This window comes from Ostrinia nubilalis, chromosome 1 (genome assembly GCF_963855985.1).
Source record: "Ostrinia nubilalis chromosome 1, ilOstNubi1.1, whole genome shotgun sequence".
Taxonomy (NCBI): Eukaryota; Metazoa; Arthropoda; class Insecta; order Lepidoptera; family Crambidae; genus Ostrinia; species Ostrinia nubilalis.
In genome coordinates, this window is record NC_087088.1 from 290,584 (window position 1) to 305,392 (window position 14,809).

Sequence of the window (14,809 nt, forward strand, 5' to 3'; positions counted from 1 at the left end):
CCCGTAGGAATTTTGCAATATCCTGTTGTAACTAAGCTTTCAGTTTACTAAGGTATCTGCATGTCAAATTTCAAAAGTCTATTTTACGCGGTTTAGATTTTTTCATACAAATGTTTTTTCCCCGCTAACTCCCGTTCCCGTGGGAATTTTGCAATATCCTGTTGTAATTAAGCTTTAAGTTTACTAAGGTACCTGCATGTCAAATTTCAAGAGTCTATCTTACGCGGTTTAGATTTTTTCATACAAATGTTTTTTCCCGCTAACTCCCGTTCCCGTGGGAATTTTGCAATATCGTGTTGTAACTAAGCTTTAAGTTTACTAAGGTACCTGCATGCCAAATTTCAAGCGTCTAACTTAAGCGGTTTAGATTTTTCATACAAAAGAATTTTCCCGCTAATTCCCGTTCCTGTGGGAATTCCTAAGTATCCTATAACCTGCCCAGGAGTATGAAGAATAATTGTACCAAGTTTCGTTAAAATCCGTCGAGTAGTTTTTGTTTCTATAAGGAACATACAGACAGACAGACAGACAGACAAAAATTTTACTGATTGCATTTTTGGCATCAGTATCGATCACTAATCACCCCCTGATAGTTATTTTGAAAATATATTTCATGTACAGAATTGACCTCTCTACAGATTTATTATAAGTATAGACTAGCGGCCGCCCGCGACTTCGTACGCGTGGATCCCGTTTAAGGCCTCAGCCTCGAACTTAGCGGGCAGCGGGGCGGCGGCGGCGGTGGCGCGGGAGCGGGGCGGGCAACGCAGACCCGTTCTCGAAACCAGCGGGCAGCTCGCGCGGCGCTTTAGCGGCGAAGTGTTGTGTTCGGGGTTGTGTTGTCGAGATATTTGTTTTTATTCGCGAACGAAATGTCTGAACAACGGCGACAATTTTATTTCGATTCAAATTTATTCCTTACGCTCGATTTATTGTGGGCAAAAGAAGGAGTGCGCTGCCCGCTCGTTGCCCGCTCCCTCGCCGTTGCCCGCTCCGGCGCCGCTACCGCGCCGCTGTTTTCGAGAACCGGTCTATTTGATTTTACGCATAAGATCCTGCCGCTTCCGCCCCGCCGCCGCTCCCGCGCCGCTGCCCGCTAAGTTCGAGGCTGAGACCTTACCCCCTTCATCAATCTTACGCGGTTTAGATTTTTTCATACAAATATTTTTTCCCGCTAATTCCTGTTCCCGTGCGAATTTCGGGAATTCCTTTCTTAGTGCACCTCTACGGTACCTAAGCTACGTCCCTTCCAAATTTCAAGTGCCTACGTTTAGCCGTTTAGGCTGTGCGTTGACATGTCACTAAGTCAGTCAGTTATACAGGGTGTTAGGTAAATGGGTATATGAGCCGACACTAGCCCATGTTAACATATGCATATAAATGGTATGGTGAAGTCAGAAAATTGATATCATAATTTTAATTATTTTAATTTTCATACAAATCTGATTTTATAAATTTTATTTTGTATGAACATTTAAAAAATTAAAATGAGAATATCAATTTTCTGACTTCACCATACCATTTATATGCATATGTTAACATGGGCTAGTGTCGGCTCATATACCCATTTACCTAACACGCTGTATAATACATATAACCAAACCAAACCTGCATGTACCTATTTTATTTGTGACCTAAGTGTACCTATGATATGTAAATTTTATTTTTAAGCTTGTAAGCGCTTTGGACCTGCTCTGTAAGCTTACAAGTGTTTTGCATTAATAAATAAATAAATAAACAAAGCCAAAAACAAAGTTCCTAATATTCTAACAGGATCATAAAACGTGTTTACAATAAACGTTGTCACTAGCGAGCGCGGTAAAAAGATATTAGTTCTTGAAAGTTTCCGATAGGGGCGCTGTACAATCCGCCATAATTTTTTTTTATTTAATTTCTTTTTTTACCACACAGGCTCACCTAATGGTGGAGTTTGTTATCTGTATTTCGAGTTATTATTATTTAAAGGTTGTTTTTTTTGAGGTATACAACTTTAAATTGCTTAACACTGTTTCTAGTGATAGTTTATTTGATAGTTGGTGGTATATTTGTGGTCAGTATGTTTTGAACAACACTTGCAAATTGTGCAAAAATGTATTTTAAAAATCGTGGTTCAGTTTTCCATACAAACATCCATATTACGGTCGACGTAATTTTCGTAACTTTTTATTCCTCAGATGAATGATATTGATGCTTAATTTATGCTATACATTTTATTCAATAGGTCACAATTTTTAACTAAATATGAGAAAGTATCAAAATGTCAAACTCACAGCCAGTTCTTCCACGTCTTGGGCTCTTCCAGACAGCAGTCCCTGCAGCCCTCAGCTTGGACTCTTCTCAGAGGAGCATCACTGATTATCTATAATACTTTTAGGAAGTATAAAATAATACACAAAAGTAAAGGAATAAAGAAATGCATTTAAAATGTGAAAAATTTACAGATTATATACCCTGCACTCACTTTACAAACAGCATTGCTTGTGAAGTAGACATTAGTTTTCCGACAGAGGCCATGGCCTTTGCTCATAGTGAAAGAGACTCAAGATAATGTCCTTCAGCATAGTTTTAAACACTTGTTTATATAATTTAACCATTCAGGCAGGTATTTTTTTATATCCAATACACTATACAGTAAATATAGTGAGTGCAGGGTCCTAAGAATATTAAATAAATGTTTAAATCTACAAACATAATATAAAAATTTAGATAGCTTTTAGATCCTCAGGTAGGTCATTCTTCGGGTGTTTGTTTTCAAAATGTTGCTTGTAGGTCTTGGGGTCAGGCATTTGGGCCTGTAAAAAAAAGGAATGATTTAAGAGAAATGTAAAAAAAAAACAAAATATGGATATAAATAAAAGCCATTGTTCTTTATTTAAGAAAAATATTTAATTAAAAGAGAAGAATGAATTTAGTTACCTTGCAAACAACGCAGACATGCACAAGTGCCTTTTGAGCAGCCTTTTTCTGGTCGGTGGCGCTGTGCCCCTGCTGCTTCTTCATCTTGGACTGCTTCTCAGCAGCCTTGGCTTGGGACTGGATCTTCTGCTGCCCACGTGCCATATCTTAGGACTAAGAACGTTCAATGTACCTGATTAGAAATATTAACAATTATTGATAGCATTTTCTTCTCTCTTAGCTAACATATTGAATGCCACCATTAACCTTTAACCGACGACGTGCGGTCTCACAGACCGCTCCGGTTTTTGAAATTTCTGGATTGCAATGTTCTACTTACTCCCGTGTCCCGAGCGTCTCAGTACCTTCGAGTTTAGTTGCCCGTACGCCATTACAGGTAGTGGTTACATCGATGAGGGCAGTTTTAATAAGATAATTCGATTTAAAGTTTCACAGCGGTCTGTGGGACCGCACGTCGCAGACTACGTAACTTTTTTGTACCATACTATAACTTGCGTTTTTGTTTTAGACAACTGATTTTTGGTAAAAATGATGGATCCTGGGCCATCCCAAGCTAGAGAAAGACATTTCCTAATGATATATTGATATTAGGACATAATATTATGTAAAAGATGGTAGTCTGTAAAAAAATACCACGGAACGGGTGGTAAAGCAAACAGTGACATGTATTCTTGGCTCTGACATGCCAAATCAGCCTGATTTCATTGCACCAGCTGCAAAAAAGTCGTACATTTTAGTCCACCTAAATTGAAAACGAAATTATCTTATAGGTGTTATCTATGCATACCAAAAATGCTTGGCATGCGGTAAAAAAATATGTCCAGATTGGGCCTATTGTTTACCCTACATCAAAATTTTTTTTGTGCATGTAATGTACGTGTCGTTTATTTTTATTTTATTCATAATGTTCACTATATTAAGGAAAAAGTATAGTTTTTCTTGATTTTTTGAGTAAACAGTATAGCGGTCCCACAGACCGCAAGTCGCAGACGACGTGACAAAAAAATCACGTCGTCGGTTAAAGGTTAATAATTCAAAGGGCAATATTGGGAATATTAAACCAATTTCTATAAAAAGTCGAGCATTCACTGTATGATGTACAAAGAATACACCTACAATACAGTGAAAGTAAATTTTCACTGTATTTTATAGGTACATCATTCTATGATGAAGGTTTATTACATGAAATTGACTACACAGAATTTACAGAAGGTATATCTGGTAGGTAGAGTACCTGACTAGACCGTATTTATTTACTTATTAGTGTTTATAATGAGCTGAAATAGCTTAGCATTTGATGTATTGGCTTCGACCGAAATAATATGCCACATGTGTCACACTGACAGCCAATACTACCAGCCATACTTCTCTTTCTGCAAATTAAGTTCAAAATGGCATGGAACTTAGAACACTAACGGATACGAAAGATAGGGTATAAATCAATGGAAGTATTTAACTTACCTTAAGAACACTAAGTTGATTAGTTATTTTCCTAATGACGAAATAATACTCCTTCAACAGTTGGAGTTACTCCACGTAAATCAACGTTGTCACAACAGGTTATGGCTAATGTAATCTAACTGTATCGTAAATTTAAAAAAGATATAACTGCATACAACATATGAATACTTTTAAAACAAAGTAAATAAAACACAGATATTCAGATTTTAGATCTAATACAGACACTCTTTGATACTTCAACCTAAATACAACATTTTTTTTTTAACCTTATAAAAATGGCTTTGTCTTCTTTTGGGCTGGTAAAATAAGATCATACAGCCTTGTACACTTAAGTTAAGACGCACTACGTCATCGTATTGAGCTGCCCCCCTAGACAAAACGCACTTTTTGATCGAATCGAAAATAGAATCCGTCAAAACTCCATACAAAAAAGGGGCTTTTCGACCACTTTTCGACTGGTTTGCGATTATAATTTGCACTTTGTCTAGACCCACTGAGCCGTAGTAACGAACGTTCGGTTCATTCATTTCATCATGAATTTCATGAGACCTTTCAGCGCAGAGTAATAAAATTCAGAGTATTCTCTGTCTACATCGGGACGCTGAATGTTATTATTCTATTGTGTATGTATTGTTAGTGAGACAATAATAAAGAAGAGCATATAGTTCCAAAATACTGAACTGTCCTGTGCATGACATTGACAGTGGGGCGCCACCGTCAATACCGAATCGCTAGTTCCGATTTTTACCATGTTGGAAACCATATAGTTGAACGATGGTAGCGCCCCCCTGTCATTGAGTTTGGCGGGACAGTTCAGCGTGGGTCATCTATAAATCCACAGATATGGATCTGTATATAAATCCATTGATGTGGTGTCCATCTGTCAAAAAAAAAAAGGATTTGACTTTGACACGTTTGTGACATCTGTGGTGGGTGGAGACCATAGAGAAAAGTAATACATAGGAAATAGAGAACCCTCTCTGTCAAATTTTTGAACCTACTAATTGACAGCCTGGTGTTAAATTCCCTGTACTTAACCTACGTACGTAACGCTCACATACATACATAGTCCACGCACACATACATACATAAAGTCCACGCACACATACACACAGTTCACGCACACATAGGCCCTCATAACCTTCAAAGAATTAATTATTGTTTTTTTGATGTACAATGTAGAATTTTTTCAAATCCATTATTTTGAAAGTATTTATCTTTATGGTGTACGTATTGTATTATTTTCAAAACAATGGATTTGGAAAAATTCTACATTGCACATGGAAATGCAAATAAACAAAAACTTTTCAATTTAATAATTTTACTTTATTTATGAACACACATAATATTATACACCAAAAGCGTCTTTTCGCAAAGTTTTCAACAACACTAAAAAAGCATTTGCACTTTGAGAAAACTCAGATCACTTGTGAACATAACAGAAAGTTTCTTCGCGATTCACGAAGGAACGAACAAAACTCCGATGAACCAGAACAGCAGCAGGTACGAAGGAATGAACTTGAATTTGACTCGACTCTTCAATACTTTAATAGGGCCACAGAACTCATAAACGATGGCTAAGAAAACAAGAATGCATTCAACCTAACAAAAACAACACCGGCCATTTTGGAGGAAAAACAAAGTTGCCATATGTTAAATAGTAATTTCTACTACTCTATTATGTAAATTATAACAAAAAATGTCACCGTTCAGTTTTAAATTAAAACAAATTAATTTCATTTTAAAAAAAGTTTTCACATTGTAATTAACAATATTCTGAAATATATTTTAATTAAGAAAAAAATGAAAATATGAAGGAAACAGGAGCAGCGACATCTAAAGCGTTTTAGGGTAGTTAAAAAGTATTGCTTCCTCATTGTTATAGCATTGCTGCAAAATCTGAAAAGCTTTTAAATATTTTAAGATGTGTTTCTGGAGTCTGGTGGGGTGCTCACCCAGCGTCATTAAGACTTTTATACAATGCTATTATAAGAAGTGTACTTGACTATGGCAGTTTCTATCTAGAGCCTTGTAATTTAGTTGGTTTAAGTAAATTGGATGCGATTCAATCTAAAGCGCTAAGGATTATAGCTGGTGCTATGAAATCGAGTCCAATCAATGCCTTGCAAGCTGAATGTGTTGAGCCCCCATTGAAATTACGCCGCCAATATTTATGTGACAAGTATCTTTTCCGTGTACTTCAATTTGCTGACCATCCTATATATAGCAAACTCAACAGACTTAATGATTTAATTGATACTTCCTCTTATTGGTCACGTAAATCTCCTCCTTGTGTGATTATTAGTTTTCGTAAATTTATATCAATCCAAGCCCCAGTCCACAGAACCTCCTTTCTTCCGATATTTTCTGTAAATTTTGAATCCCTTATTCTTACTCCGACAATTCATTTCAACCTAGACATACATAAGGATGACTACAATGCTAACATTAAGTTCAATCAGATCGTAGACGAACACTGGGGCGATTGGCATCATATCTATTGCGATGCATCTAAGCACTCTCCAACGGGTCATGTTGGCGTTGGCGCATACCATAAACAATATCATATTGTCCAGAAAATAAAACTCCGTCCAGAATCATCAGTCTTTACAGGAGAATGTTTTGGACTGTTTAAGGCTTTAGAGTATGCTCTCCTTATGAAATTAAACACAACTGTAATATTTTGTGACTCTAAAAGTGCTTTGCAGGCATTACATAAATTTCCATTTAAGAACAATACTAATTATCCTATTATTACAGAATGCAGGAAATTACTTCACAAATGTAGTCTTAACAGTCATTTAATTAATTTTGCGTGGATTCCTAGTCATACCAATATTCCAGGAAATGATAAAGCTGATAAGCTGGCCAATGAAGCGGTTGAGTGTGGAGATATACATCCGTACACAAATTATTGCCATGACTTAACGGCAGCCCTTCCCAAAGCTTATCTCAAATCTGCCTGGGATGAGAATTGGGAGTTCACTAGCCAATCTAAGGGGAAACATTACAAGCTCATTCAACCATCCATCCTTTGTAAACCATGGTTTGTTAAAATTAATCTTTCCAAAACAGTTACTACCATTTTAACTAGAATGCGACTTGGTCACGTGTGCACTCCAGCACACTTGGCTAAAATTCATGTACTTGATTATGATTCGTGCACTTGTGGTTCTGGCGTCGGAGACTTAAATCACATATTTTTTTACTGTTGCCTATATGATCGTTCCTCTTTTATTAGTTCTCTTTTAGCCATTAAAATTCCTTTTCCTACATCCATCACTTGCCTATTATATACCAATAACATTGATGTTTATAATATCCTAGCCGAATTTATTACCCATAATAATATAAAATTGTAAATAGTAATGTATATTGTACTTATGTAAATATTATTTTATTTTTATTATTTTGTACTTATATCACACCTAAATTGATCCTATGAAAACCATCCTTTGTTCCGTTTCCTTCCGTAATTGATTCGTTTCCCTACCTTTTAACTTTAACCCAATCCCACCCTGTCTAAACGCAATGTCCGCAAAACTTATGGCAAAACTGAACGCAAAAATCAAGAACCCCGTCGTGGCTAAACGCAATCCGCGAGAGCCATAAAGAAGAAAAAAAAAAAAAAGTATTGGAATTTATCGACTGAAGTCGCTGTTTGGAAGCAAGTTTGATCGTAGTATGGAAGTTTCCGTACCCTGGTGGAGACCATAGAGAAAAGTAATACATAGGAAATAGAGAACCCTCTCTGTCAAATTTTTGAGCCTACTAATTGACAGCCTGGTGTTAAATTCCCTGTACTTAACCTACGTACGTAACGCTCACATACATACATAGTACACGCACACATACATACATAAAGTCCACGCACACATACACACAGTTCACGCACACATAGGCCCTCATAACCTTCAAAGAATTATTGTTTTTATGATGTACAATGTAGATTTTTTTCAAATCCATTATTTTGAAAATATTTATCTTTATGGTGTACGTATTGTATTATTTTCAAAACAATGGATTTGGAAAAATTCTACATTGCACATGGAAATGCAAATAAGTAAACAAAAACTTTTGAATTTAATAATTTTACTTTATTTATGAACACACATAATATTATACACCAAAAGCGTCTTTTCGCAAAGTTTTCAACAACACTAAAAAAGCATTTGCACATTGAGAAAACTCAGATCACTTGTGAACATAACAGAAAGTTTCTTGCGATTCACGAAGGAACGAACAAAACTCCGATGAACCAGAACAGCAGCAGGTACGAAGGAATGAACTTGAATTTGACTCGACGACTCTTCAATACTTTAATAGGGCCACAGAAAACTTAAATGATGGCTAAGAAAACAAGAATGCATTTAACATAACAAAAACAACACCGGCCATTTTGGATTTTTTTTTTTTTTTTTTAATTTAAACCTTCCTGGCCTGGAAATTTGTACCATTGGCCGAATACTTGTGAGTTGTCAATAAATATTCTTTCATGTCGTTAAAATAAAATGTTTGCTTCCAGTTTGCTTCTTCTTACACAGTTTTAAACTTTAAACTTGTCCTTTTTATAAATGTCCGACTGTAGTGATTACATATTTATATAAATATTCATAAGTAATAGGTTTTGATAATATTTCCTGGATGTGGCGGGGTATTACATTAACATCTGTATCTGCTTCTGATAAGTGATTCAAATCGGCTACTAGTGTAAGTCTTTCAAGGCCAAATCTTGGGCATTTCATAATCAGATGTTCCAGGTCGGCATCAGCCTCATCACAAAAATTGCATGAACTGCTATTTACTATTTTCATTCGCTGTAGATGGGAGGGAGATCTGAGGTGTCCAAATCGCAGACGATTCATTGTTGTTACAAATCTACGGCTTATATACTCTTTGTAATAATACCAGGGTTTCGTTGGTATTTCCTTTTGTATCCCAGCATACCATCTGCCTTTGGTTTCTGAGCATATTTTCCAATAATTTTTCCATATCTCTTTACAGTTTTCTTTCATAATGGTGTGAAAGTCCGTGAAGGGGACCTTAAAATGCTCCGAGTGGTCTTCATGAGGTTCAGAGTTGGCAACTTGATCCACAATTTCGTTCCCTGGTATGCCTCGATGAGATGGAATCCACTTGAGTGAAATTGGTTTTTTAATTTCATTAATAATGTTTCTTATATTATAAATTAAATAATTTGTTTTAAAGTGCATATTATTATTGTCTAAGCTCATCAAAACACTTTTCGAATCAGATAATATCATAAACTCATTATAACTACAATAGCTTAAAGACTTAATGTAAATTAATGCTTGTAATATAGCATATGCCTCAGCAGTAAATATGCTACACTCTGAATTAATTTTAAAACATTTACTATATTTACATTGTGGATCATAAAGGGCAGATTTGACTGCATTTAAACTTTTTGATCCATCCGAATATATTTTATACACCATAGTTTTGTGACTCATAAACTGAAAAAAGTCTTCTTTGGAATCTACACTACTTATATCAACTTTTATTTTATTCAAGAGCGAATCATATTTACATGTGTAGATAGGCCACAAATTACATCTGTACATATTCTTAGTCATATCATTAATATGAGTTATTATTTTTAACATAACAGGTATGTTACCATTTATAACATCATTTGCTGTAACGTAAGCAGAATTTAGCAAGGTATTATACAGAGGTGTTGGTAAGTGAAATTTTTCTAAAACTATAGGGTCATTCCTAGCTACAATTTTTGAGCAAAACTTTTCTGATAAGTAAAGTCTACGCAGAAACAATGGTTCTATACATGTTTCTACTTCCAAAGAGTTGATGGGTGTAGTGCGCATTGCACCACTAATTATTCGCAAAGCCATATTTTGAATTACATCCAATCTTCTTAATACTACACTATTCGCATGAAAATAGGCAAGACAACTGTAGTCAAAATGACTTCGAACTAAACTTTTATACAACATGTTTAAAATTTTAGGGTCTGATCCCCAAGATATACCAGCAAGAGATCTCATTATATTAATACCCTTCATAGCGTTGCGGCAGATATAATCTATATGACTTCTAAATTGAAGTTTCACATCAACGATAACACCGAGAAACTTTTTCTCCTTTTCTTGTGGAATTTTCATACAATTATATACAATATTTACCGGAGAGCTATCTCCAAATACTAACACTGAACTTTTGTTAGGATTAATATCTAATTTTAATTTATTTTTGTAATAATCATTTAATTTATACAAAGCACTATTTACATTACTAGATGCTATATTTACATTTCTATTAACACTGTACACTAGAATATCATCCGCAAATTGTAATAAATTTACATCTCCTGTTACATATTTGTTTATTTGAGAAGTATATAAGTTGTAAAGTAAAGGGGACAATGAAGAACCTTGCATCAAGCCCTTGCTAGTTGTTTTAGGACCATGTAAAATGTTTCGTTTAACGTATAGAGTCCTATCATAGCAAAAATTAAATATCCATTTTACTAATTTACCTGGCAGACCTATTTCCTTTAGAACTTGTACTAGCTGTTGAAGATTTACATTATCATACGCACCCTGAACATCGAGAAATGCACATACTGCAGTAGACTTAGCTAATACGCATTTTTTCATATCTTCAACAAAGGACACAAAACTTTCTGTACAACCTTTTCCTTTACGAAAACCAAATTGATAATCCGGTAACAGATGCTGGTTCTCAACATAATAATCTAATCGTAACTTTATAATTTGTTCAAATAATTTTCCTAAACAGGATGATAAGGAAATAGGTCTGTATGAATTAAAATCATTTACAGGTTTGTCTGGTTTCAGTATCGGTATAACGCATTGCGTTTTCCATGTTTCTGGAATAACTTGATTTACCCAGAGAGTATTGAAAACCTTTAATAAAACATCTTTTGCAGTCTGATCTAAATGTTGTAGCATTAAATAAGGATAATTATCTAAACCAGGAGTTGTGTGTTTTCTAGTTTTCAAGACCATATCAAGCTCTTTGATACTAAATTCATTCAGTAGAAATTCATTATTATCATCAACATTATCATTATCACAAATATCATTAATATTAAAATCAATTAAGTTCACGTTATTAGAAAGCTTATTTATAAAGTCATTAACCCACTCATCATTTCTATAAACATTTTTACAGGAATTGATTCTCTTAAACCTACGCATATAATTCCACACTACAGCTATTGGAGTTGTTCTATTAAACGAAGCACACAGATTTTGCCACCCATTCCTTTTAGCATCACTCAATACACGCTTTTTAAGAGCATCAATTCTTTTATATTCTATGTATGACTCCATAGTAAGGCAATTTCTATAATTACATAGAGCTAACTTAGAGTCCTTAACTGCTTTATCACAGTCCTCGTTCCACCATGGAGCTGGACTTTTAGTATTATTTAATTGTTTGCCCTTAAAAACTGGCACACATTCCTGCCTTAATTGATTTAAAATATCACAAAAAGAGTTGTAATAATCTAGTGGGTCATTCTTGAAAATACAATTTTTTATTAATAATTTAGAAAGAGCTTGATACTTACTCCAGTCTGTTTTATGAAATAAATATTTCTTTTCCATACTTTCATACTTATAATTTATTGAGGATGTTATTATATCAATAAATGTCGGATAATGGTAGCTACCCAATGGATCATCACCAACTTTCCACTCGCATAATGGAGCGAGGACCGGACTCACACAAGAAATATCAATTGCTGACTGATTTATGTTTGGCCTGCCGACAGTCGTCACTTGACCAGTATTTAGAATACATAGGTTTGTATCATCAATTATTTCTAGTAATTCCCTACCTCGAGATTGAGTGCTATTACATCCAAAAACTACATGGTGTGCATTAAAATCACCAGAAATTAAACAAGGTTTAGGTAAGTTATTGATTATAGTCTTAAGTTTCTGTAATCTAATATTTCTTCTATTATCAGTTCTAGGAGGACAGTAACCACATAAAATAGAAATAGGACCCATTTCAGTTAAAACAGAAATTGCAACATTTTGAACATCTTGATAGAAATTTGTATCAATAATTGAATACTTAATTTTGTTGTTTATTAAAATGCCTACACCACCATGTTCATTATCTGCATTTTTAAAAATAAAATTATAACCAGGCAAAGCAAAATGTTTATTATTTTTAAGCCATGTTTCATTAAGTAGGCACACATCTATATTGTGATTCATTAATGTACTTTTTAAAAGAGACTTTTTATTACATAAACTCTGAATGTTATGCTGCATTATTCTCAAGAAGAGGAAAGATTTTTAATTAATTCCTCTTTTATGTGCGCCGATGTTTTTATTTGGCTTGAATTGCCCAGAGTAATTAAAGTTTTAACTATGGCATCTAATAATTTTGAGTTATTTACAATATTCTGTACATCACCAATTGCTGATGTTGGTTTGCTCTTTGTTTTGTTATTTTGAGATATTTCATTTTGTGTTGCCTGGGACCGTTGTTGTGGTAATGATGGGAAATCATTTTTGCTCAATAAAGAGGCATAAGTTCTATTTGAGTTTTTATTTTTATGCAATTCCTGTTTTTGGGTTTTGAAAGGGCACAGTTTTGAAATGGCCAAGTGCGAACCTTGGCAGTTGCTACACTTAATGACTTCAGAAGTACATTCCTTATGACTGTGATTACCAGAGCACTTAGAGCAGACCTGTTCATTACGACAAATTTTTGCTGAATGATTAAATTTGAGGCATTTAAAACATTGCATTAGAGGAGGCACGTATTTGAAAACTTTATAACGCCAATTGTCTAAATAAATATATTGAGGAAGTATGGTTCCTACAAACGTGACCGTGATCGTTGTTAGAGGAACAAGTTCATCTTGTTCCTTCTTCATGAACCGTCGAACAGAAATGATTTCCGAGTCTGATGTTAACTTTAGAAATAAGTCTTTGTTTGATTGATCCTTCGGAATGTATCGGACCACACCAATTGTCTCTACCGATGAGGCAGGAATGTATGCTTTCATTGAGTTTTCCGTTAAGCAGCTGTGATTCAGAAAGTCGTTCGCTGCGGAAGCCTGTTTAAACACTAACATTATTTTGTTAGCTCTCAATCGTCTGCTTTCATGAATACCTTTCACTTGTTTAAATATCTTTGAGAGAAGTAAAGGATTTTTATTACCGATTTTATCCTCAGTGCGCAGTCCCTCGACGTAGACTGGGAACTCGCCATTAGTAATAGTGTCGGGGTACGTACGCTTGTACCCTGGCTTGGTGTACATTTGGTATTTCATCCTCGAAGATTCGTCCGAGCTTTCCTCTCTTGCATCCTCCCTCCCTGGCGGAACTATCCTGCGTTTTTTGTTCGCCACCATTTCGGCTGAAAAACCTCTGAAACTTCCTCCGTCGTCATCTGACGACATCCCGGTGGAATAATCGCCAGTTTTTGCGATATTTACAACTTTTTACACAATTATTTATTCAAATAAAATACGAGAAAATTTAACTACGCCCAACTCTCAAAAAGCCCGCCACGGCCGGCCATTTTGGAGGAAAAACAATGTTGCCATATGTTAAATAGTAATTTCTACTACTCTATTATGTAAATTATAACAAAAATGTCAATGTTCAGTTTTAAATTAAAACAAATTAATTTCATTTAAAAAAAGTTTTCACATTGTAATTAACAATATTCTCAAATATATTTTAATTAAGAAAAAAATGAAAATATGAAGGAAACAGGAGCAGCGACATCTAGAGCGTTTTAGGGTAGTTAAAAAGTATTTGAATTTATTCACCGATGTCGCTGTTTGGAAGCAAGTTTCACTTCGATGACCGTTGTATGGAAGTTTCCACACCCTGGTGGAGACCATGTGAGACTGACAGTACAACAACCAGGGTACGGAAACTTCCATACTACGATCAAACTTGCTTCCAAACAGCGACTTCAGTCGATAAATTCCAATACTTTTTTTTTTTTTTTTCTTCTTTATGGCTCTCGCGGATTGCGTTTAGCCACGACGGGGTTCTTGATTTTTGCGTTCAGTTTTGCCATAAGTTTTGCGGACATTGCGTTTAGACAGGGTGGGATTGGGTTAAAGTTAAAAGGTAGGGAAACGAATCAATTACGGAAGGAAACGGAACAAAGGATGGTTTTCATAGGATCAATTTAGGTGTGATATAAGTACAAAATAATAAAAATAAAATAATATTTACATAAGTACAATATACATTACTATTTACAATTTTATATTATTATGGGTAATAAATTCGGCTAGGATATTATAAACATCAATGTTATTGGTATATAATAGGCAAGTGATGGATGTAGGAAAAGGAATTTTAATGGCTAAAAGAGAACTAATAAAAGAGGAACGATCATATAGGCAACAGTAAAAAAATATGTGATTTAAGTCTCCGACGCC

The 14,809-nt window shown here is 34.9% G+C and overlaps 2 protein-coding genes across 6 annotated transcripts in view; both read right to left on the reverse strand.

Moving 5' to 3' along the window:
• The window catches only part of LOC135074877 (putative aminopeptidase W07G4.4), a 166,754-nt gene that overhangs the window by 59,102 nt on the left and 92,843 nt on the right, over positions 1-14,809 (reverse strand). The gene's annotated exons all lie outside the window — the stretch shown is intronic.
• Positions 2,399-4,706, reverse strand: LOC135074348 (zinc finger protein 706-like). Of its 3 annotated transcripts, none has more exons than XM_063968720.1 (3): positions 4,378-4,706; positions 2,917-3,069; positions 2,399-2,792 (listed from the first exon to the last, which is right to left on the reverse strand). In XM_063968720.1, the coding sequence occupies exons 2-3, from the start codon at positions 3,058-3,060 to the stop codon at positions 2,703-2,705; spliced, it is 234 nt and encodes a 77-aa protein (XP_063824790.1). In that variant the 5' UTR covers positions 3,061-3,069; positions 4,378-4,706; the 3' UTR covers positions 2,399-2,702. The 3 variants fall into 3 exon arrangements, with proteins under 3 accessions (XP_063824790.1, XP_063824713.1, XP_063824861.1); XM_063968643.1 differs by having other exon boundaries at positions 2,917-3,088; positions 4,378-4,701; XM_063968791.1 differs by lacking the exon at positions 4,378-4,706 and adding an exon at positions 4,151-4,238 and having other exon boundaries at positions 2,917-3,088.